This window comes from Parasteatoda tepidariorum, chromosome 6, assembly GCF_043381705.1.
Source record: "Parasteatoda tepidariorum isolate YZ-2023 chromosome 6, CAS_Ptep_4.0, whole genome shotgun sequence".
Classification (NCBI taxonomy): Eukaryota; Metazoa; Arthropoda; class Arachnida; order Araneae; family Theridiidae; genus Parasteatoda; species Parasteatoda tepidariorum.
In genome coordinates this window covers 35,364,177-35,390,939 of record NC_092209.1, presented here as the reverse complement: position 1 = coordinate 35,390,939, position 26,763 = coordinate 35,364,177, and the positions used below count along the sequence as shown (strand labels likewise).

The 26,763-nt window shown below is 27.2% G+C and overlaps 2 protein-coding genes across 8 annotated transcripts in view; one reads left to right on the top strand and one right to left on the bottom strand.

The window, feature by feature from the left end:
- LOC107441282 (neurofibromin 1) overlaps window positions 1-6,971 on the bottom strand; it is a 99,033-nt gene extending 92,062 nt beyond the window's left edge. For all 6 annotated transcript variants that reach the window (XM_016054481.3, XM_016054483.3, XM_016054484.3 and 3 more), the window contains exons 1-4: window positions 6,835-6,971; window positions 3,997-4,140; window positions 2,185-2,277; window positions 719-787 (exon numbers count right to left, since the gene is read on the bottom strand). In XM_016054481.3, coding sequence (XP_015909967.2) covers window positions 719-787; window positions 2,185-2,277; window positions 3,997-4,140; window positions 6,835-6,894 — 366 coding nt within the window. In that variant the 5' untranslated portion in view covers window positions 6,895-6,971. The remainder of the gene's footprint in view (window positions 1-718; window positions 788-2,184; window positions 2,278-3,996; window positions 4,141-6,834) is intronic.
- Window positions 6,972-7,145: 174 nt separating this feature from the next.
- Window positions 7,146-26,224, top strand: LOC107441283 (protein spinster homolog 1). 2 transcript variants are annotated; one of them, XM_016054485.3, is made up of 11 exons: window positions 7,146-7,517; window positions 10,220-10,422; window positions 10,604-10,755; window positions 11,154-11,220; window positions 11,845-11,981; window positions 12,576-12,707; window positions 14,904-15,099; window positions 15,777-15,842; window positions 16,711-16,809; window positions 18,757-18,919; window positions 26,013-26,224. In XM_016054485.3, exons 1-11 carry the CDS (start codon window positions 7,304-7,306, stop codon window positions 26,108-26,110), a joined length of 1,527 nt encoding a protein of 508 aa, XP_015909971.1. In that variant the 5' UTR covers window positions 7,146-7,303; the 3' UTR covers window positions 26,111-26,224. The 2 variants fall into 2 exon arrangements, with proteins under 2 accessions (XP_015909971.1, XP_015909972.1); XM_016054486.3 differs by having other exon boundaries at window positions 24,620-26,224.
- The last annotated feature ends 539 nt before the right edge of the window (window positions 26,225-26,763 follow it).

Sequence of the window (26,763 nt, the reverse complement as noted above, 5' to 3'; positions counted from 1 at the left end):
CAAAATTATATAAATAAAAACCCAGTTGATAGTATTTAAGAAATGAAATATCAGCAAAATGCTCTTTCTTCACCATTAAACATATATAATTTTTTTATTCAAACTTTTTCAATAATTTTTTGTAAAATTTAAAGAAAGATTTGATGTTTGCTGCTCCGGAATGTTAAATTTGAGTTTTCATATAGACATTCTTTTAGTGAGGTCTTGACAAATAATCAGATACACTATTCTATTGCAGGCCTTGAAATAGAATTATCCTTTCCAGAAATTATTATTATTTTTTTTTTTCAATTTAAAACACACAAAATAATTGTTCCTAAAGTATTGCCCAACATGAACTATCCTTTTGCTACTTTTTGAATATTGATAATATTAGCAAAAATTTTTTATAATATATGCAGAGCATCATTTTCTAGTCCAGTACATATACTTTTGACACTCCAATATCATTTACTATACTTTAAAAAAATATAATTACATTCCTCTAACTTTTGAATGTTATTTAGATAAAACATTTAAACTTAATATAAGTCTAACAAAAAATTATAACTTTAAAATCATTTAATCATGTATCTATATTAAAATATTTTTGATTCTACTCAAAATGATATTTTTCACAAAATTTGAAGTGGCCAATAATATCATTTTAACCATTTTGTTTCAAACTAATGATCAAACTATTTGAATTCAAAATCTAATAATAATAAAAACCACATACCTGGCATAGTTCTCTAAGCAGAGATTTAACATTCATAGCTTCATCATATCTAGAAGTTTCTTTAGGTTGCTATAATAAATAAATTAAATCATGATTTATATACATTAAATCATCAGTACAGTATTAAGCATGATAAAATTTTTGTTTTTAGAGGAAACAGATTAAAGTCAGTAGAAAGCAACAAATTTTAAGGTTCATAATAAAATTCATCAATTATTTGATATTAACTACTTTCCTTAAAAGTCAAATGAAAAGTCACTTTAAAATTTGAAATACATTTTTCTGACTTCTGAATCCAATCAGTTGTCGTTTTGCATGTTTTTTTTGATCGTCATGTCTTTTTGACGCCTTCTCTGGTTTGACAGCTTTGAATTTCAGTTAGTCAATTCCCCCCCCCCCCATATAAGACGTGTTTTTCATTAGTTGCAGCTACAAGTAAATGATGCCGGGTATCGTTCTAAAGATAAATAGTTTTCTTAACTTTTTTTTATTACTAATTTAAAATCTGACGTAACATAAATTTAAAAACTAATTACGATAGAAATTTCAATGTTAATCTAAATGTAACTAATTTTTTTATTCCACGTGGCATTCAAGTTAACACGTTTTCTTGTAATTATTTTTTTTATTTCGCATCTCTGCTCCTAGTATGTTGTATATTGTTTTTTCAATGTATCAATTAATGGTATATAAAAATATTTTATAATTCTACGTGAATGGTTAAGCTAAAAGAGATGCATACACACTTTTGTATTCTTGGCCATGTGGCACACAGATTTGTTTTTCACTAGTAGTAACATAAATAAATAACCATTAGTTTATTAATTGTTCCTATTTCCACCCATGTGCTTGTAAATTACTTATTTTAATTAATATTTTACAAATTGTTTCATGAATAATGTTGCAACAAATTCATATACTTAAATATATGCTTCAAAACCTAACAGGACATGAGTTTGGTTCATTACTAATTCAGTAAAAATATTTTAAATGTTAAATAATTTAAATTCCAAATGAATGAAATTATTTTTCGTTAATTTAACATAATAGATGTTAGTAGATTAAAGTTATAGCCGAGTGCCTTTATCTGATACACATAATTTTGATTGACAGGATAACTTTCAAGTTTTTTTAAATTGTAATTCTCATTAGTTTAAGTAAATACAACACAATATCAAGTTGTGTTTTATCTATTAATTTTCTGTTCATTTAATTTGGTTCGGATAGGAGGCAACTTAACATAACACAGAGAAAAAAGACTTATAGAGGATTACTTCAAGAAGAAATATATTTTGGAGCTAAGTCTGTACTACATTTAATTACATATATTATCATAATAGTTTTGTCTATTCTTAAAGTAAATAAACATAAAATCAATCACAGCTTTGAAAAATAATTGCGTCAATTAGGAAATTAGTTAGAAACTATGAAATATTTAAATAGATATATAAGTTTTGTATACTTACCCCACTTAAGCACCTTTCTAAAGTATCTAATACAATCAATTGAGATTCATAAAAATTTTTCTCAAATTCTGGCTGAAATTGTGCATGTTGCCTCTGAAAGAATAAAAAAATCTTTTGTTAGAAGATATTTTTCTTTATCCTTTTTTATTTTGCCACAGCAGATGATATTGAGCGCAAATACGAACTTATTGAGTGATAGTAAATTCAACAGTTTTATTTTTTATTTTTATGTGACTTTTTTTTTCTTTTAAAAAAAGTAGATAAACAGATAAAATAACAGAAATTGCTTGTGGCAGTGAAATGAAAAAGTATCAATTTTTTTATACCTAAATTTTAAAGGGAGAAAAAATCATAAATATAATGAAGTGGAATTTCTTTGTGATGAATTATATTGACATTGTATTGAACTTCAATAGAATATGAGAAAAAAAAGTTAAAGTGAAAACTTCAACAGAAAAATAAAAGGTAATTATTTCTTAATAAAAATTTTTTTCCAAGGATATATTAGAAGTTTAACTATAAGGAACTTGAAATTCATAAGTTCAACTAACATAAAACATTTGTGAAAGTAGATACACAAATATTGGATGATGCCAATCAGAAGTGATTATTGAAGTTTTGTATAATTATGAAAAATTTACAAGTTGAAAAGGATCACAAATAAAATTTTAATAAACAAAGGTGAGCTTATGAAGAAGATTTATTAAAGTGCATTACATTTCGAAACTTGTTTACAATACGTTTGTCAATGTGATTGTAATTACATTTTGGCAAATACTATAATACTAATATATTCCAGAAAAATATGAAAAGAATGTGATTACGGTTCATTTACATTGCACTAGAGCTACAATATAATTACGGAGATCATTGTAGAGTTTTCTGGTATAATTAACGTTTTTCCCCTAATTTTAACCAGCAAAAGTATTTTTAAAAAAAACTTCCTTCTATAAAACAGATTTTACAAACAATGTATGATGATTTTAAGTACAGTACAGAACCCGTTAGCCGGAAATCAGAAAACCGGAAAACCAAAAAACCGGAACAAAATTCGATAAAATTTTCTCGCCATTCTTAAAAAAAAATTTTTTTTTACTCATAAGATTTTACGATTTTTCTTTCTTTTTTTAAAGATGTTTACTTTACCATCATTTTGGAAATACTCATTAGTGCATTGCTTCATCGTTTTTTCTTACTTTTAAGATTATTTTAAATTTTTTTTTTCTTAGTTGGGTTTAACAATAAAAAAACACCTTTTTGTAGCGATTCAGAAAACTGGAAAAATCGGTTATCTGGAATAGCGATGGTCCCGACCGTTCCGGATAATCGGTTCTCTACTGTAGTTACAAAACATTATAATCTTTTCCTATTTCTACAAACAATATTTAACACTCAATATATAAAGCAACAATCTTTAATGCTCGTTGAAGTAGAAAATTTGAATTACTAAGAAAACATTTTCAGTTAAAAATAAGAAAACACTATTAAAATTTCAGAATTAAGTTTCACCAATAAATAGTTAGCTCACAAAGAAAATTTGCTAGAGTGTCAACATTCAGATTTCACCTCTCGAACACATATTTTTCCAATGAATAACATGAGAAGTTAATTTTTTGTTGAAACCAAATCAATTGGTTGAAAAAATTGATTAAATTTTGGTTGCAATGCCATGAAGATTAATTACTTTTACATTTTCTTATTAGGTAATATAGATACATTCGATTTAAATTTTTCAGGGAATAAAACTTTTGTGTTAGAAATTTTACTTTACATTGCAAGATAATAATTACATTAAAAATTTTTAAAACTTACCATTTCATTTACACTGTGAAGAATTTTCGTTAAACCAGTAATCACTAATGAAAATCTATATTTACTGATGTTTATGAGGCTTTCTTTGTTCTGTTCTACATTAATACGTGAATGTGTTGTTTGAGGGCCACTTCTGCATGGGAGCTAGAAAAATATACACCAGTTCAACTTGTAAATAAAAATATTATTACAACATAAACCTAAATATTTTATTATCTTCTTAGCAATGCTTTTGTATTCAGATGTTCCACATAGTTCAAATGTATTTTATTATAATTAAAAAAAAAAAAAATTATCAGTCAACAAGGCGCACTGCCAAAATATTTTAAAGATAAGCTAACTTCAATCAGACCTAGGTTGCAAATAATTCAAGTTTTTTGTTTTAAAAAAAAACCCAAGTTGTTTTTTCTTTTTCGTTCAGGGTTCTTTTATACATTTTCTGGGTTTGACAAATTATTCAGATTTCTTTTGTTACATAATTAATTTGAAGATTAAAACAAAATTTAAACAGTAATCAGTAAACAAAATTAAAGGAAAAATATTTAAAATTTGCAATAGAACTTATTGATTAGTTTAACAAAATTTTCAAATATTAAATTAAATTATCTCTTTAAAATTCTATAATTTTGTTCACAAAATAAGTAATTGTTAACAGGTTTTGTAAGTGGAGAATTAAACATAATGCAGAGTTCTCCATAATCCTTTTTTGAAGGCTGCTTGCTCTTTGATCCCCAAAAATGCACCCCCCTTTATAAAAATAAGCCAACATCCCTTATTCATACTCTGCATTGTAAAATTTGCATGCATTTTGAAAAAAAAAAAAAAAAAAAAAAATTACTTTTTAAATAATAATCATACATTGGTAAAATTATATGAGTTTATAGGTTTAATTCTGATTATTATTACAAGCATTCACTTTGTAGGATTATTCTCAACTGGTTAAATTTGTATAAGTACCTTTTTCCGGGGGTGGGTAGGGGTAGTAATAAATTTTTAAGTGATTTTAAATTTAAAAACTACTTTTTAAATGAATAACTTTTTTTCTTCAAAAAAATGCACCTTTAACTATTTAATTTTTCATAACAATAAGTTTAAATTATAGAAAAAAGTTTTGAAGTTGTTTATCAACCAAACTTTTTACGTAAGTTTACTTATTCGAAAAGTAAAAAATATATATATATAACGTCGTTGCCGAGTGGAAGGATTAAAACAGGTCATAGGTCGGGAAGGAGGGTACAAAATTTATTTATTAATTATTAGACAAGAGCAGTCATGAGAATGAGTGAAAGTGCACACGAAAAGTTGCGCTCCTTGGTTATATGTTAGGGAAAATCTTGCAAAGTAAAATCCGTAAAATGTCTTAATTTAGGGAAAGAGGGAAATCTTAGTAGTTGCTATTGGTTTATGAGATAGATCGAACGTTTCCCACACAAGAGCAAAGGGAAAAATGTCCTGCTCTTAATTAAATGCATACTTGAGCCAAAAATAGATTTAAGAACAGGATGTGGCTTTTAAAAGTGTGAGAAAGTATTTCAAATAGAATAATTAATTAGGAAGAAGTTTTATAGCAAAGAAACTAACATAAAAAGATTAATTGAAGCTTTTTATGTTACATATATATATGCACAGAGATTACATTTTAGCATGCCTTCAATTACTTTTATTAATTAAAATTTTTTCTTTTACTTTGATAATTAGAATTACTTTTTTGCAATGAACACATAAAATAGTATAAGAGGTTAATTCAAAAATTGCTGAGGATAAAATTTGTTCTTACATAGTATTACAAATTTTGGTAAATTTTTATAGTGTTAAGTGAGTGCTCTCTCAAAACTCAATATGTCCTTTATAGAGAGGAAGCACCTTGCTCTTTTTTATTCTAAGGGAGAACTCTGTGTAATGTAATTAACTTTACTTCAATAATCAATCCTTAAGGAATGCCTTTTCTATTAGCACCCGTAAACACATTATTCAAGATGATGACAAAAAATTTCTCATATAGTGAAAGATAAACATGTGATGATATAACTTGAATTTCGCATTCTAAGACATTTCAATAAATTTTGATTAAATTAATAATGAAAAAAGAGAAAAGAATTGTTAGCAACTTCTTCTAAAAACTGTGTTAAGTAAACATATAATCTTATTCTAATCTAAAATGTTTCAACTGCAAATACTAATAGAAAATTGCATAAGAAATCATCATAGAACATCTCAGTAAAATATAAATACACTTAAAATTATTGGACACTATATTAAGACAGTAAGACAATTAATTTATTCAAAACTGAGTAATAACATTGAAAAGTGCGGCAAATTTTGGAAGCAATTACTATGATACATTCACTAACTTTTAAAGGCTTTCTTATTTGTATCTAGTGTTTGAAAACTTTAAGAGCTTAAAATGAAAATCTCATAAAAAAAAAAAAAAAAAGGATTGAGTTAAATCTTTTTTAATGTTTACACTTTTCAAACCATATTGGAGAAAGTCAGTGAAAGGTCCATTTTTATAAACCGAAGTTTATAAAAGAGTTAATAAACAATCCCATCACCTCGTAAAATGGTCCTCAATTAAGTGATCAATATTCCACCTGTTATGAACATTATGGTGATATCATTAAATAAATAATAAAAAGAAACAAGTACAAAAGGAAAAGACATATATTAAACAAATAATTTTAAACATATAGGCTTGTAAATGAAAAAATATTTATTGGTAAGCTTAGCAATAATTTGCTATTAGCATTATTTAAATAATGTGACACTTCCTGAGCCGCTAAAAGACAAGACTCGTAGAATTAAAACAATGCTCGTTAAATTAAAATGTAAACTAATTACTTGTTCTTCAAAACGGGTCATTAACGAATTAACCCATTCTACGGGTTTTTGCGTACCCATTGTATGAATATTGTATTGTATTTATAAGTTTGGTTAGGTTAGGTTGGGTTATGATGAGCGAATTTCGTGCATTTAGCATCCGCAACATTGGTTTTTAGCTTACATATAAAAATATTGACACAAGTCAAAATCTGAATGATTAAACAGCAGTTATTATTAATTATTTTAAAAATTTATGAATATCTGCTTGACAATTTTTAAAATATTATATAAAAATAATATTTAAATAGAAAAATTCACATGACGTAATGCATATGGCAACACTACAATGTAAACAAAATCTCGCTATCTCGTCTCCTGTTGTTTCGTCAACAAACAAAATCTTAAGAACCATTAACCTAGATTAAGTTTCTCTGCGAAATGATATTTTAAATATATTTTTTGTGTTCTATTAATAAAAACGTTAAATATGCCTTCTCATACTAATTTGGCTTATGTGAATGAGGATGACTTCTCTCGAAAAGACAACGAGGAACGATTTGACAGCTCAAGTTTTGTTACTGAATCATCGATAAAACATCATGATATTAGACCTACTAATCGCTCAAAGCAACGTTATTTTTCAGTTGCAATATTGTGTTTTATAAATTTAATTAACTATATGGACAGATTTACAATTGCAGGTGAAATTATTAAAGTTTTGGTATTATACCTGCAAAATTCAATCAATGTATTTGTTTTCTATATTTATATCTATCTATTAAAGGAGCACGTGACAGGGGGTCAGCAAAAATTCCTTATGCACTAAATGAAACTGCCCCATTGTTGTACTTTACTTGAAATGCATTTAAATGTATTATATATACACCTATATCTAAGTCCAAGTTAATATATCTATGCATATACTAGCTAACATATATATGTAATAGACTAAGATTAATTTATCTGTATATTTTATATATATATATATAAAATATGTGATGTACAATAATGCAAATAAATTTTTAAAAAAAGTGTTGTAATTCCAGTCTGCAATAGCACATACTTTTGAACGAAGATGTGTTGGGTTTCATTATGGCAATGTGGCGAACAACAAAAGCTTTAGACCATGTAGTGGTTGGCTGGATTCTACACTATCTATTATAACTAGTAAATACAAAAATTATCTGAAATATAACACCAAAAAGTTAAATCCTAAATCAAAGTAAAACCCAAGTCAATCTAGTTTATGTTCACAAATTGCTATTTTTAGTAATAATTTTTACATTTTCTCAATATACTTATATATATATTTAGATATAAATCAAATCTAGGTTATGAGTTTTATCTTTCAAGACTGTCACCTTCCGTTATGTTATTTTTTTCTTTCTTGCTCATTACTTCCTGGTTGTCACTGAAATTTTATGATTATTTTGGAGCTGGTTCCAGTAAAGAAAGTAAAACAACCTACCTATTAAAAAATATCTGTTAAAATTTCTGAGCACTGTGAAAATGTTTAAGAATGAAAATTTTTACAGTTAATGGGATATTTTCCATATCAAACCCTGATTGCCCTAACTGATATCGCTAAAGTGCCATTTGTCCAGTTTGCTATTTGCTGTAAATTAAAAAAAATTATCTATAGTGGTTTTTCTGGAGTGGTTACAAATTTTATCTTAGTATGTTCCCATCTGTGATTTTAATTTCTCGCATGCCAATGTCCAGTTGTCACCAAATTTTACTCATTTATATTGGTATCTAAAGTATTTATACATTCTGATGAGAAATTCTTCTTGTTACAATGAAATGACATCTTAAATTTTGTTTCAAAGTTTATTTAAAGTTCACCAATGTAAAGTGATATTAATTCATTTTACATTGGGGAACTTTCACATTACTCAATGTAAAATCTAACTCCACATTATAATATGTAAAATGATTTTTCACATTATGGGTTAAGAAATAGAGTGTTTATTTATAATTTGAATAATTTAGATTTAAATCAGTGCCGTAGTTGACTGATTTTGTTTCATACTCTGTACACTGTCTACAAATCCCATAGTAAAAAGTATTCCTTCAACAGCTCTTTGTGATGCACAGGGGTCATGGAGATAAAAGCTCCACAATTTAGGTGACAAATGGCAATGTTGTCAGAATTGTAGATAGGCCGCCATTACTTCTTAGACAATCTGGTTACTATCGATCTGAAACTGAGTTTTGCAAGCTGCCACCTGAGATTTGAAACATAATTCTTCTCTATGACATTTCAGTGATTTGACCTTACCACCTAAAAAGCAAATATTAATACCCAGTTATAAAATGATGCCAGTCTAGCCAGGCTATAAGCTATCTGTAAAAGTTTTGTATTTCTCTAATCATACGACTTGCAAGTAACTTCTACTCAAAAAGTATTTCATAAATGCCATGATGCTTGACATAAGAATGTCTTTGTCTTCTGAGTTTTGAAACAAAGAGGAATATTATCGTATTAAATCTGTTTAATGGATAGTCATAATCAAATTTAGCATCAACCGTGATGAAAACAAATCAACACTTGCAGCTTTTAATTTAAAATTTATTTAACTTGCATATTCTTAAATCTGGATGTAGCAGTAAATACATTTGTGATTTATTGTATACTTTAGAGTTCATTCCTTATTTAGAAAAACGTTAGCTGTCATTTTGCAAATGGGTGACCACTTTGATCAGTCTGCGGAGGGACCAAGAGTGTGCGGTATCGGTCCTTTTTAAACTGATCTATCATAAAGTGCTCGACTTAAAGCGCATGTTGTCTGGCTAACAAAGCGAGGGAGCCATCCACAGAGGATTAAAAATTGTGATGGTATATCTTCAAATCAATTTCAGGGATGTTCCCCAGACCGTTCGCAACAGTCCATTGTGCAGCTCTAATGTGACTTACTATAGAGTAGTACTACTATAAGAGTACTACAGTACAGAACCTCTTATCCGGAAATCAGAGTACCGGAAAGCCAGAAAACCGGAACGAAATTCTATAAATTTTACCGCCATTAAAAAAAAACAAAACAAATTCCCTCAAAAGATTTCTGAATTCTTCTTTCTTTTTTAAAAGATGTTTACCATCATTTTAGAAATAATCATTAGTTTCTTACACTATCAAAAGAAGTAAGAGTTTTTTAAAATTATTCTAAATATATATATATATTTTAGTTGAGTTTGACAGTAAAAAAATGGCTTTTTGTAGCGATTCAGAAAACCGGAAAAATCAGTTATCCGGAATAGCGATGGTCCCGATCGTTCCGGAAAATCGGTTCTCTACTGTACTATAAATTACTATAGACTAGAAGAAGAGAAATATAAGTTAATATTCTACTATTAAAATGTTTTCTTATAAGTTGAATCCGTAAAAAATTGTTTTTATTTTTAGGCGTTTTGGAGAAAGTACAAAATTTTTATGGAATTGGAAACACAGAAGGAGGCTTGCTTCAAACAGCATTTATAGTTAGTTATATGATTATGGCTCCAATATTTGGTTATCTAGGTGACAGATACAGCAGGAAAATTATCATTGCTGTTGGAGTAACTTTTTGGAGCGTTACAACTCTTTTAGGTTCTTTCATCCCTCCTCATGTAAATATTAAATTTATTTTTTCTAATTGAAATTTGATTTTTCAAAATTTTTGTTTTTTACTTACTCTCAAAATTTTATACTTACTCTCAGTAAATCCATTATATGTAGAAAATTTTAGCATTAATAGGTCTTAAATTAAAATATTTGGTCTGTATTAATATATTTTTTTAAACTTCCTAGCTTTTTGGAGTATTTTTGTTTCTTCGAGCTTTAGTTGGTACAGGAGAAGCAAGTTATTCAACTATAGCTCCCACTATAATAGCAGATTTGTTTTCAAAGGACCAACGGTCAAAAATGTTAGCCATATTTTATTTTGCCATTCCTGTAGGAAGGTAAATAAATATTTTATTTTATGGAATAATTATCTGTGTACTACATAATTTCAATATTATAATAACTTTATGCTACAAAACCAATTCACTGTGCACTAAAGAGTTTTGAAATAATTGTAAAAACATTTTTTTTTACTTTTAAAAATATGATTCATTTATCATTTTTTTTTTTCTTCATTTTTATCATTTTTAAGGCCATGAAAACTTTTTCAACTTTGTTTGAGATAAAGAAGAATGGAACTTTGGCATAAAAAAGAGATTTTCCTATTCATATTATTATGATTTGATTAAATGAGCTGTTTTTTGAAACTTAGTTCTCAAATATAATATTTGTAATCTGTGATTTAAAATAAATATTTCAACAGTCATGTAGTTAAAGTGGTTTTATTTTATTTTAGTGGATTGGGCTATATTCTTGGCGATCAGATTACATCTTTTCTAGGCCAGTGGCAACATTCATTACAGGTATAATTGTTATTTTATGTTACATTCTTCTATTATTTTTAAGTTAAGCAAAGAAAAAAATTGTGGCAATCATTCATAAATAAAGAATATTTCTTATTGTTGCAAATTAATTTTAAAAATTTATAATTATTTTAATTTATGTAATTAAGTAAATTAATTATTAATTTAAAAAATAAAATGAGCCACTCAATATTGAATATATTTAAAATTGTGTATAAATTGTTTTTATGGTGGCTAATATAATCAAGAAAACAGTTCTTTTTCAGAAACTACCAGTTATTTTATCATGATCATGTAAAAGTCTTTAAAAATTCATTTGCATTTTGTTAATATATATAAAAAAACTTTCCACAATTGATAGAAATTTTTTTTATGTGTGCATATATCCTATTAATGAAATTTTTTTGAATGCTTAAAAGGTTAATTTTAATGTTTATTTTTTGTTGAAAAATTAAAAAAAGTTTTTCTTAATTTTTGTGGTTACCTACCCTGATTGTTTATTGAGATTCAAATAAAAAGTAGAATTTCTTTATAAAAGTATTTTTTTAAATTTATTGGTAAACTGTTAAGATATTCAATTTGATTATTTTTATATGTAACTAAATGTTTATTATTTAAATCAAGGTCACGCCTGCCTTAGGTCTTGTGTCAGTAATTTTGACTCTTCTTTACGTCAAAGATCCACCAAGAGGTGAAGCTGAAGGTGGTGCTGTTTTGGAAGCAACATCTTTATCTGCAGATATGAGAGATTTGTTTCGAACGTGAGTAACGGTTTATAACCATTATATTACTGACAACTGGAGTAATTTAACCACCTTACACAATATATTTTTTACATATAGTTGAATTGTAAAAAACAAAAGCGATGTAAAAAAATAAATCTACTTCTGATGTCTTTAGTTATTTATACAAAATTTTGTGAATTTTTCATTTGAAAGTATTGATTTAATTGTAACTAAAAATGAAATAGGCATAAATAGTTTATTTATTTAGTTTTTATTTATTTAGGTTTGATCCTGTTTAACTAAATGCACAAATGAAAAATAAAATAAGCTTCTCATCTTATTACTTTTTTTTAAAGATAAATACGAAAAACAATCATCACAATAATTTTTATTTGATTTAATAAAAAAGTAATTTTATTGAATTTTGTGTGAAACATTCTCAAATCACGGTAACATGCTTATTTTTATACTTTTACCAAAAGTTCCAAAGAAAGAAATTTTGAATCCATAAAACTTAAATGAGTGACTTATAATGCTTAATTATATCATTAAATGTTAAAAAATATTGTTTTAACTATTTTTCGTACTTTTAACTTGAAATTTTGATAATCCTTTTTTTTTTTTTTTTAGAAAGTCCTTTGTATTTTCCACCTTAGGATTTACAAGTGTTACCTTTGCTACAGGTGCTTTGGCTTGGTTTGGACCTAAATACATGGAATTAGCAATAAAAAGACATGTTTCTCTTGGCTCTGCCCCACCAAAGTATGATACATATGATTAAATATTTCATTGTTATTTATAAAGTAATGCCGTTTACTGTAATTGTGTTACCTACTATTTATTAAATGTATATAATAACTTTTTAGCTTAAATACAATAAATTCTATCTACAATGATATCCAATACAACTCCCTTTACTACAATAATATTTCATGGTCTTGATGAATTTGCATATAGATTCATGATATTCTCTCCTCAATATTGTGAGATTTTCTAAAGTTATTAACCCCTGTGAAACTATTTAAAAGAAAATATCAACATTATTTTCTCACATTGTTATGGTATTTTCATTTTCAAATTCCGAAAAGGTTTTTATTTTATTATCTTTAGCCATTTTTTATGTCTTTTCTGGCAAGAGAAGTTTGCCGGTTTTGTACTTATTCCTTTTCGCTTATGTAAGAATGGCTATTGTTCAGATTCCAATATAACCCCATCCTTCAAATAGGTAGAGACTACACAAAACTCTTCTCTTCTAGATAATATCTACTAGAAGTCATATGTGTATCATTCTTTTTTGGTTTTATTATTTTCATGTTAAAACCTAATAATGAGTCAGGAGTCACCATACACATCGCATTAACAAATCAAACGATTTGACACTTTAGGTACATGAAGTTGGACAATTTTCGGAAAACTCTGCTACTTGTTTTTTTAAACAAAAACATTTAATTTTCTTTTTTTTATGAGTGCATTTTCCCCCTAAAATGGCTGGAAGAAAGCAATTTTCTTTTCAAGCCAAATTTAACCTTATCAACGATATATAAAAATATATATATAAATACAAGTGTATAAATATGTATTTTCAGTAGGGCATATATAATATTATAATTAAAAAAAAACTTGTGTTCCCAAAATGTTTAGACTGTCTATGTAGCAATATATTCCTCTACGGCAATATATTTATTTGGTCCCCAAAATTTTTTTGTAACGAAAATTCATTGTATTTTCTTTTCAAGCCAAATTTAACCTTATCTACGATATATAAAAATACATATATAAATACGTGTGTATAAATATACATTTTCAGTAGGGCATATATAATATTACAATTAAGAAAAACTTGTGTTCCCAAAATACTTACACCGTCTATGTAGCAATATATTCCTCTACGACAATATATTTATTTGGTCCCCAAAATATTGTAACAAAAATTCATTGTATATGTCACCATTAGTTTACTAAAATTTCAAACAATTAACCCTAGTTAATGATTTTTTAAACAGACAATCAAGGATTTTAACGTGCCTTTAGTGACCTTTTTTTTCCCGTTGCATTCGTGTCAACTTGATTTTGAACACTGTTTGACCAGTATGTGTAGAGTCCATAATTATTCTATATTTAATACTGCAAAACCAATTATATGCCAATGGTCTGCTGAGAGGAAATTTGGACCCTTCACAAAATATCTTTTCATAAAAATGGACCCTTCACAAAGTATTTTAACTTAGAAACGGACCCTTCACAAAATAATTTATCTTTAAATCGGACCCTTCACAAATTTGTTATTGTTTTGTTAATTATTGTCATTATTGTTTTGTTAATCGAATAAACCCTTCCTAGGAAGGGGGGGGGAAGAAAGACAGATGTAAACGACCTAAATTTTGTCTTTGACAGACGCTTCTTCCTTTTTTCGTCTGAAAAGAATATTCTGCGTTCAGCAGTATATGCTGAATACCAAATATTTATATGTTGCATCGCTAATTTAGTAGCTGCAATTGTTGCTTATTTTTTAAAATTTAATTCTTTTAATTATATATTTACAGTGTTGAGCATAATCTTGTATGTCTTTACAATTTAAAAACTCCTTAAAAAGGTTTTTTTGCCATAACGGACCCTATTTGCACAAATTCACAAAAGCGGACCCTGGTTGAAGGAATGTGACTTAACGTTTATTTTATATTCACAAATTACGAGTAATTTTTTCACAATTTTGCAAAAACGGACTTTTTACAAAATGTCTGGACAGACCCCTGTATGCTTTTAGAGTTTACTTTTTATTCATTCATTCATTTAATTATTCTTTTAATTCATTTAACGCATAATGTTTTTAATTATGAACTTTTTCTCCAAATTTTTTAAAACAAGTTTTACTTAATCATTAAGAAACAATTTATTTTATTGACTTGTATGTATTTGTTTTATTTCATTTATTGATTTATTTTATTCTCTATTTCTTAGGGCTGCTTTAGTCTTTGGTGTCATTACTTGCATTGCTGGAATCGTTGGAGTCATTATTGGTTCATCTTCTTCACAATATTTTCGTAAAAAAAATGCCAGAGCTGATCCGTTAATTTGTGCTTTTGGTGTTTTAACTAGTGTTCCCTTGGCTTATGCTGGAATTGTAGCGGCAGATTATAGCATGCCATTATCATGGGTGAGGTGTACTATTTAAATTTTCAAAAACTGTAAAAACCGAAATGTATTATTTTGTATGACCAGATCAAAATATGCTATTTATAATTTATTTAAATTTCAAATGAGCTTTTATTAATTTTTTAACTACCAAATTTAAGTGAAGTTTTATTTATTTCTTACTTCTAGAAATTTTTGTTTAAATTGGAAATATCTAATCAAAATCAAGTTATATTAAAGCTTTTTTTTTAAATCATAGAAGTATTTTGCTACAAGTATTTTGATGAGAATTTAAAAAGTTTTATTTCACATTATCTTTTTTCTTCTTGTAATTTTTTAAATCTTTAATTGACAGTAAATTAATATTTTAACAAGACAATGCCTCAAAACACGTTAAAGTTGTGTTTCATGGCAAATTACGAAACATGCTGTGATACAATTATGTCTCATTCTTTCATCACCATATTTTAACTCAATAGAGATGATAACATAGTAATAAAGTACACTTTAATTTGCTATTTTAACAAAATTGACAAATCTGTGATTAAAATATAATGAAATCTTTTATAGAATCACAATTGTAATTTGTGCTCCCATCTCATTTAAAAATAAAGGAATAAAAATTATTCATTAAATTAATTATTTTTTTTCAAAGGGTATAAATTGTTAGGTTCATGTTTAGAAATATTTTTATTTTAGATCCTTATATTTCTGGGTGAAGTTTGCTTATGTGTGAATTGGACTATTGTCGCAGACATGCTTTTGGTAAGTTATTTAAATAAAACCCTAGCAGCAAAATAACTTGGTCCCTCATAGAATCAATATTGACGAACCTTCGCTTAATATAGGTTCAAAGGGCTGTTATTTTCCATATTGGCCCGATATAGAATTGCCCGATTCACCCAATATTTTACAGCCTTGCATTCAATATTGACCCTATATGGAATTGTCAAATTTACCCGATATTTTACATATAATATTCAGTCAATATAGGCCCCAGATTTGCCCTATGTAGGACCAATGTTAAAAGATCTAGATATCCTAGTATTGGTCCTTCTTTGCATGTTCGTTTGGGGCCGATATTGAACCAATTTTAAGCTTAACTTGGACCAGGGTAAAATTGTTGCTAAGGAAGTTAATTGTATTTTTTTAAAAACCTAATAGATATAAATTAGTCTTTCAAAAGTATACAAAAGGATTATAAATTAATACACATGAAAAGGTTCTTAATTCTATAAAAATCATTAACCATTTATTAAATTTTAAAATATAGCTGTTCGTCATTTTTCATATAAATAATAATTTTAAATACATATATACATAAGTATTTCTAGGAATCTTAAGTTGCTTAATCGAAAATTCTTATTCATTCCTTTATCAAAGCTTGGAAATACTTATTTTAAATAATCAATTGTGTCAAAAGAGAACTGAAGCAATTGAGAGACTTCATTATTTAAGATGTTTTAAAATTTCAGCATATTTTGTTACATAATATTCTTGTTTCTAAGCTACCATTCTTGTAAAGAAATGACATAAATAAAATCTAATTTTATGATAAAGTATTACAGTTTTATTCATTCGTTTGTGATAGTAGATTTTTTTAATATTATCAAATATATTTTAATAATTACAGTATGTCATTATACCGACGAGAAGATCAATGGCAGAAGCTGTTCAAATACTTGTTTCTCATGCACTTGGGGATGCATCTAGTCCTTACTTCATTGGAGTTGTAAGTTTATATTTATTATTTGAAAGAAAAACATATGTTTTTTAATTTTTTTTCAATCATTACTATTTATATTGAGTGTTGGAAAATATGAATAGTGAAATAAGTTTAAAATTAAACAATCAAAAAAATTATTGTTCTATTATTATTTTAGAGAGAACAAAATATTAACTTTTTAAATGTTCAAAATTATGAATTTTAGCCTCTTTTTTTGTTTTGTTATTGTCAAAAATTAAGAAAATATTTGGGATTATTATTATTATTATTTAATAATAGTACTCTAGCACTTTATTTTGCCCTCTTAACATTTTAATATTTTCCCCATTTCCCAGGCAGTTGAATATTTATTTAACAAAAAGAGTCAGTATGTCTCACATGCAAATGTATTTTTTTAATGTACTATTAAAATCTGCAATTTAATTTTAAAAAACCTATTTTAATTTTTTTTCTATGGCAATTTTAGGTATTAAAATTATAATAAAATATGAATCATCAATAAATTATTTTAGAAATTTAGATGTGAAATCTATTAGAATTATACAATACTACATCTACCGTCAGGCCTTATTTGTTATATGGTGGCTTTAAATTAAATCCTAGCAAAAAAAGAGTAAAAAAATCCAATTAAAAGGAGATAGAAAAATTTCAAAATGTTTATTGATTAATACAGTAAGGCTAATATTAATGTGTGGAAATATTCATAATTGTTCTTTTTTAACTATTGTATCTTCAATCTATACTTAAGTTAAATGTACTATAATTTCTTTATTAAATTTAAAACTGAAGCAATTTGCTTAGTACTTTGGTCAGTTCTGCGATGTGGAGCTTTTCAAGTTCATCATAACTATTTCAACTTTGGAAAAGTAAACAATTGTTTGCTTGTTGTCTTTTGAAAAGGTTCATTTCATAGGTTTCACTGGTGACTCAGTTTTTTTCATGAAATTGTTGTTTGACCACTTTACGGTGAGTTTTTGTATTTTCATTTTTGTACTATATTTTCAAGATTTTGTTTGAAATTTCTCTTCTGATTTGATTTTATGTATTTCTGGTATTTTTCCTGGACTTTTGCAAAACCTTCGGGGTACTGAGAGAGCAAATTTTGACATTTGTCTGGCTCTCTTAATAGAAAAGGTTTTGTTCTATGGCTTCCATAGCTGGTACCCCCTAAAAGACATTGGTTTCGGTGGCCATATTTTTATTTCCATTGTTTTTCTTTTTTCTTTATTGCTTCAATTATTCTTTCTTTTAAAAATTTCTGCTGCTTTGCGCGTTTCTTTCAAAGAAAGTTCTGTTATTATGGAACTAAATATTTTGAATTCTTTTACTTACTTCATAATATTCACGTGACATCTTATTCTTTACTTAATAATAATTCTTTTATCAATATTTTAAATCTATCAGAAAAACAAATTACAGTAAAGAAAGTTAAGGTCTTAGTTGCAAAAATACTAAAATACAATTCAAGATTTTTAAAAACTTATGAAACATTGTTATTAAATCTGGTTTCATCATTCTGTTTAAAATGTACCCATCGAATTTTCAATTTCTAAATATATATTTTATATAAATTTTGATGAAAAAGTTACAATAAATAAAATACTGTCAGTGCAGTGTTGGAAATATTTTCCATTAAAACGAAAAGTTCGTTTTAAATTTTTTTAAAATTTAATACAAAAACGTTTTCTTATAACAAAAAGAGAAGAATGGAATTTCGTCACTCTTGTTCTAAGATTAAAACCGATTAAACTTTTTTGCCTGTTTGTGAACGGTATGGTCAAAACGTGCTGGAAACGGTTTCAAAATATTTTTTTTTCTTTATATAGGAAATGTCTACTTAAAAAAAATATCTTAAGAGTATCTTTTAGACTCATTTGGGACTCAAATAAGAATCTATAAAGAAAAAATAATTATTTTGTAATAATAATAAAAAATAATTATTTTCTATTGCAGGTATCTGATGCAGTTTTAAAATCAACAACTGCAGATGAATTTTTAGCTCTGCAATATGCATTGTATATACCAATGGCTGTGCTGGTTGTGGGTGGACTTTTCTTTTTCTTAACAGCTTTGTACATTGAAGAAGACAAAACGAAATGTAGTTTAACTACTCATGGTGAGCAGCACCTACCTCTTATTAATAAGTGTTCCTAATATTGTTCCTATCCTCATCTCACCTGAATCTTGATTGTCTCGAGCATTTTTAGTAGAACAAAACATGTTATGTCCTTGTTTTATTTTGTTTTCTTATATTATGTTTCTGTTTGCTGCACATTTGGTTGTTTTTATTGGTTGTTATTTTATGATTTATGATTAAATTATGTCAATTGGAAAAATAAATATTTTAAATATTTTCTGGTTCAAAAGAAGGGTTGCATTTTTTTTTTTATATATTTTTGTTTGTCACAAATTCTGTTGTTTTTCTTATTTATTATTAGTTTAGAAGTTAGTTTTTCAGTTGATTAATAAGAGTTGAAAAATGCAAAAGTAGAGTGTAGAGTTAAACAAATGTTTGTTTCTGTTTTTTTGTAATGCTTATTGTTTTTTTTTTTAAATTGCTATTATTTCGATTTTTAGAACAAAGTTTTTTGAAAAATCTAGTCACATTATATTTTTATAGTACAAAAGTGAAAAGCGAAGTTATGTTTCTGTTTTTTGCATTTTTGATTATGTTACAAATTGTTTTGTTTTTAAAATTTCTTAGTAGTGTTTAGGCAGAGTATAAAATGATATTAAAAGATACTTTTTAAATTGAAATAATAGAACTAAGCAAATTTTATTTATATTTGTTTGTATTGTTGATTATTTTTTATTAGTTGTTATTGTTTTGAAATTGTTTTTAGTTAAATAAAGACAGTTACAAAAATTTGTCAAGATAAGTTTTTTAAAATGTAAGAGTTAAACATCATGTTGCTATAACTTTTCTTAAATATTTTACCAGAGTATATAACTGACATAACGTGAAGAGATTTAATTTTATTGTTTTTTTTTTTCATATCTTAACCCATTACAAGATTGAGCGATACACAAATAAGAAATCTTTCATTTTAATCTATCTTCTCTTACATTGAATTGTTTAATTTCTTTCACTTATGTAAATATTGTTTTTAATATTTACTGTAAGTTTTTCATTTTGTAAACCTTTACCTTTAACATTTTTATGCTTTCTCCTTTTTGTCTGTTCTATGGATTATTTATTATTAATAATTATTATTCTTTTCAGCTAGTTTAAAAGGTATTTATACTTTTAAAACTTTTTCACTGTGCGTGAGTTACCTTTTAATTTGATAAGAGCATCCAGGGTTTGCTGAATAATTGTGTTTTGGTATGTGATTACATAAAAAAGATTTAATTGAGCCAAAAGAAATTATTCATTCCCATTTTGGAAATTAGAAATGGTCGAATGAACAAAGCAAAATGTTTATCCTGATGTGTATAAAAAAAAATTATAATCTGAGATCTTATAATTTATCAAATAGGCATGTCTTATTGATTTTTTACTTAGGCTATTGAGTTAAAGGAAAACAAAATCATTAATTTTTAACTTAAACCCTAAGTTAGAGTTTTGAAATAATTTGTATGTTAGTATTGACTTGACTTAATTCTCTTTACATTTTGATGGTTTGATTGATTTCAAGCTTAGCTTGTGATCTCTATGGATTAAATGACTCTGTCTATGATGTTGTTGTAGATCTTGCTCTTTGGAGCAATAGCAATGAGAAAAAATGAACTGAAACATGTAGATTCGGTTTTTTTTACTGTGTATTTAATAATGAAGAAGAGGCCTCATTCTACTACCAAACCTCTAGATGAATTATCAGTAGTTTTTCTCTTAATGGGAATATATATTATTAACTAAATATTCTCGTATATTTTCTTTAAATTAAAAAAAAAAAATATTTTAACTGTCAGGCTTGAGGAAAGAGACGTAAGATTAATTGTTGCGGTTTTATCGAAAATGATTTGCAAAAAAGGAAGCCAATCAAACCAATGGAACAATGAAAAGAAACGGTTATTTAAATAATCTGACGAAAATTCCAATATAAAAAATCAAAGCAAAGCAAGTCTGTAACGAAATATATTTCTTTGCTAATGTAAAAGGAGTTAAGGAAAGGGAAAATTGTAAATAGATTTTGATACCTGGTTATGTGTCACATTGAATATTAATTTCTTGTACATTTTCATTAATTAAAAAAGGTGGCTAATATATTTCTGAGAGAGAGAATTAAATATAAATTTAAAAAATAAATGAAAGTAAAATGCCAGGAAATATGCAGTGCCTAATGTATGACAATATATCTCTGAAATAATTTTAGCTGACTATCTTTCTTTTTCAATGAGTCCATATTTAGAGTATTTTTTGCAGTATCTGTTATTGACATTTTCACCCTTTGTGCTTGAGGTTCTTTTTACATTAAAAAAATCAATGCAACTGCTATGAGTTTATAAGACTTGTGTTGCTAATTTATTATAATATTAGTAATTGTTTATTAAGAGTTCAAAAGAAATGGAAAACATTGTAATTAATGCAGTCAGACCTCGATATAAGGTCATCTGCATATAAGGTCACTTTTCCAAAGTCCCGGCTCACTGAATAGGAATTCTTTGTTGTAGATTATCGGATATATGATCAAGTTTTAAAAATCGTTATCGCTTATAAGGTCATTTTTATTTGAGGCGAGGGGAGCTCTTTTCTCACAAAAGCCTATTTAACTTCCTTACAAGGCAATTACCCACTTCTGAAGCTACAATTTCTGAAATTGTTTCACAAGTTGTGGACAGTGAGGACAATGACAGTGATCCTAAGACTGTAGCTGTAACCCAAGCGGAAACCTTCAATGCAATAAATGTCATACGAAATTTTTTTACAAACCATGAGGGAGCTGAGGAACATTTTGAGAAGTTACAAAATCTAGAAAACATTGTTCGATAAATGAAATAAAAAATGAGACAGACCTGCATAAATGATTATTTTAAATAAGGTAAGATGTAATGCATGTATGTACACTTTGAATTTGTAAATAGCTTTATTTTAAATAAAAAAAAAATTTTGAAATTTAACTTTCTTTAATTTTTTACTAATTCTGTTAAAATTTATTGACTTAAATATTTAATCAGCAGGTCGTTTTCGTTTGTATTACCATTTTCAAAAATCGTAATGTGTACTATTTGTGTGCTTAGTTATGAACTGCTAATGAATCGGTTAAAAGGTCACCCCGCTTATAAGGTCACTTTTGTGATGTCCCTTAGGGTGACCTTATATCGAGGTCTGACTGTATAAGTTTTTCTCTGATTTTAACCGTAATGATGATACAGCTGTATAAAATATATTTGGAGATAATGTTTTATCACGGTATGCTGTTTAGTATCATTAAAAATAAGTTGTTTGGAACTTTAAAAAAAATAGGTAATTAATTTTATAATTTCTCCCCAGCTCCATACAAATGATTAAAATACAATTTTAAACAAATTTGATATGTTCCTATATTTTCAGTAATTTCAATCCTACTCTGTTGAAAAAAGGTATGCTTAATTAAATAATTATATACTTTTATTTTTAGCTATTTTGCATTTATTCATAAGCTAATATTTTGGAAGGTTCTTTCGAAATCTTAATTGAAATAATTTGTGTTAGCTATAGAAAGACCAGGTAAATAAAACTTTCAAAGGCCATTATGCTGAGAATGTGGATATTTTTTTATTAAATAACAAATTGTTGTAATAGTTGACATACCTGATTGTAACCTGAAAACCTGATGGTAAATTTTGTCAAAACTATTTTATTCTAGTTAAAATAATCATTACCAGTTGCATCAAAGAGAAATTATGCTTTTACGTTTAATGTGTCAGAGTTGTAATCATACAGATATAACTGTTAAAACATAATATTGAAGCATCATATATCTCTACCACATTTCCAAGGGTAGTACAGAGCATTCTAGAAAATAAAGTATTCGATATTGTACTTTTCCTTCAGCGCTAGAAGAAATATTCTTATTTGAGGCACAAAAAAATATTCAAATATCAAGTAAGGGTGCCACGATTGCTTAGGGGATAGAGCCTTCCAATGAAGCAAACCGGGTTCGAATCCCAGTCGATACTAATTCCGCATCCGGCTTGCACCGACCACAGTGCTGACGTGAAATATCTCCAGTGGTAGACGGATCATGGGTTAGAGTCCCCTTGCCGTCAGGCTAACCCTGGGAGGTTCTCGTGGTCTTCCTCTCCATGTAACGCAAATGCGGGTTAGCTCCATCAAAAAGTCCTCCACAAAGACAAAATTTTCTCCCAATACTCGATCCAGGAGTTTCCTTGTCTTCTGGATTGGGTTTAAAATTGCGATGCTACGGAGTTGCACATTAGCAGTCGTAAACCCATTAAAATGGGTTGACCGTTCGACGACGGTTATATAAAAAAAAAAATCAAGTAAGTGGGCCGGCGTAGCCTGGTTGGTAGGGCACTGGACCCATGTTCAAGAGCTCCTGGGTTTGATCCCTGCCAGCTCAAGACTCCTTGTGTAGTAAATATTGATTGATGCACGTTAAATCTGTCAAGCCGCAAAGTCCTCCATGTTGCCATAACAAATCAATACCTCTGGGAGTACTGATGCAGGAGTTTCCTTGTCTTCTGGATTGGTTCGAAATGACAAAACTACGGAGTTGAACATTAGTAGTCGTAAACCCAGAATTGGATCGGGTGTTTAAGGACGGTTATAAAATTAAATAAAATACCCAGTAAGCATACAATATACGCATGAATGCTGGTCCTTACACGCCAAAGATACGTGACTCAGAAATAATAGTAGCGATTCCAGGAATTAGTAGCTAGCGAGAAAGCACACTTATTAAAAAGTGGATTCTTTATTTGCTTTAGCCTTCCATTGTCCACTAGAAAAAAGAATTTTCATTTAGAAATCTGTAGGGAAGCAAATATATTTAATATACATGCATAAGACTGTTCAGTCATTTGATATTTCAGTTTTTTGTTGCCAAAACAAAACAGGAAATTTCATCGATTTTATTATTTTTTTTTAAATATACGTATTTGTGTTTTATATAGTTCAGATAGATAACTAGTTTTTATTTAACAATGCTTATAATTACTGTTACGCCTTTCTATTAAAATATAGCAGAGCATTTCAATATAAAACTTTTATTCGTAAGTCCATAAAGCAAACATATTGCACATTATAAAACAAAATCGAATAATAGTTTAATTGTAAAAGACATTTCTAGCTTGACCACTAGTTACAGCTACTTTGTTTAAACTGAAAATTGAATTGTTTATGAAGAAGAGATACCTTTCCGTGACGTCATATTTACATCTTTATACTCTCCCCTAATTAACTATTCAGTAATTGACTCAGGTAACCAAAAATTCGAACTTGTATTTATGGTCATTATAGTAAAAAGTGGTTTTCATTAATTTCTCTTAAAAATTTAGAAACCACAGTTGCTTTGAAGTGTAAATAATAACCTAAACCAACATTTTCAAATCATGCAGAACACAATGTATAAAAGCACAAATGATGCAGTGGGCAAAGATAGAATATCATATGAGTACAATGAAAAGCACTATCGTCAGCATCAAGAAAAAATTTTGTGTGTTGACACGAAAATGATTGCTGGTAATTTTATTTAATGTGTTCTGCTTAACTGTGACACAGTTTAATTTTAAAAGTCAAACTCTTCATTCCTAGTTTTCAAATCCCTTTTTTACCACTTTAACCTTTTTCATTATTTCTGGTCTCAAATGCTTTATAAATGTATTCCTATTTCTTTCCCATATGTGTAATATACGTTTGTTTGTCTATTAGGTGTATATCCTTCATTGTGCATTTTCACAGAAGAACCTATTCAGATCCCCGCTGACGAGTTAAATTACAATCCGCATCTACTTTAAGATCGAGGCTTTGAATCTTTACAGTCATTATTTAATATTATGTGTTCTGTCCTGTGTTTATTTAGTGTAAAATATTTATAATACTGTGATCTTTTTTGTTACAATATATTCAAGATTTATCTTTTCAGAACTGTACCTGAAATATTTTTAGTTTAATTTTATTTATAGCAAATTGTGCATAGTAAATCTTATAATCAATGTTAAGAGCTTTTAGGACTAGGTAAGAGCCAGAGTGGTCTTAACCCACCCTAAAAACTTGACCATGAAAAAATATTTGACTACAAGTTAAGTTATAGACAGTATTTAAAAGAAGAAAAAGAATCATTTATCTAAATACACGAGTAAAAGGTTGTTATGCTAGTTATGGGTTGTTATTATTTTTTTCCCATCACCAATAAAACTTTTTGATTTAAGGCAAATAGTCTTTGAGCACACTTTATGGCTCAACTTCTAAGATATTCTAACTAGGCCAATGTTTGGTTGTATTTTATATTATATAAATTATCTACAATTGTATCCATTTTAAATACCATTTTTTGTTTACTAACAACAACTTAGTGCCATCATCACTTTTTAATGGAATAGGCATATCAAATTTTAATCAAGAATCAACTGGTATTTTATGCATGTTAAATTCTGTAAAATTGCTTTTGCTCGATATCTATAATTTAACATAATTGCCAATTTTTATGAAGGATTATGATTTAACACAAAATGTTTCTTCATCATAAACTCTATAATTAAAGTTAATGCCAGAAGTTAAATTAACTTGAATATAGTTATTAAAAAAGATTAAACACATGTCTGGTTTAAAATTTATTGACAAACATTTTCACACAATTCTAATAAATAAATACAATCTAAATGGAAGTTCAGGATTCATTTTATTTTTAAAGTGAAAAAATACAGTAATTGGTGTTAATAAAAAATAATTTATTAGCACAAAAAATATGGATAACTAAACTATAATCTTAACTCAAATCTCATCAAAAGATAAATTTATCTTGGGGGTAATTTTTTACCTGCAAGTCACATATCAGCTTTGAAACATAGAATATAGTTATACTTTAGTATATAAATTGGAAACAAGAAATCACAATAGTTCTAAAATAATATTAACTATATGCCAATAAAGAATTTATTTTTAACATTGAAAAAGTAATTTGCATTTTTAAAATTTACTTTGACAAAAAACAATGTTTAAATGCGTCATGTATTTCTGGCAATCGTTTTATAAAACATTCATAACATAGTGAATGTATTTATATATGTCTGTGATTTATTTTTCTTTAAAAAATTATTTTCAGTTACAGAACAAAATATTACACAAGCCAAAGATCCTTCCTTTCCAGTAAATAATCTGTTGATTGAAAAAAAGGAATTGTCTCAAATTACATCATTATGAAAGTTGATAAGATTCATTAAATTATGTATTGCTCATCTGTAATTCAATTATTAGTTCAATGATTTCACTCAATTGTATATAAATGTACAGTGCAATAAATATTTCTATACATCAGTTTGCGTATCAATTGATAATATTTTAAACAAAACACAATATTAATCACAATTTAATTTTATGAAATTTACAGGGTTGCCACAGGCAACTAAAATGCAACTATTTTTAGCCTTAGGCGACTATAGTGACTTTTTTTGCCTGAAAAGGCTAAAAAAAGCAACTATTTTCAGGAATAGGCGACTTGGGAGACTTTTTTACTCTTAGCGAAGTTATTTTTATACTTATTTTTCGTAGACCTGCTGTTACTTTGCGATTGCTGCACAATCGCTGTTATCTTAAACTTTCGTTCTGAACTCAATAGATCAATGAAAAGAAAATATAAATTAAAAAAGTTTCTTCATTGTTTTTTTTCAATTATTATTTTTCATTTTAAGCGATGCAATTTAATAGGGGTATTTTGTTATAAAAAGTTAGCTTTTTTCAAATTTATTTAATGTAGGTAAGTATAATAATTTGATTATTTTTAAACCAATAAATGTTCAGTTGTTTATATTTATAAAAAAATTTAAATAAAGCTTACCTTTATTTAATTTGCTTTT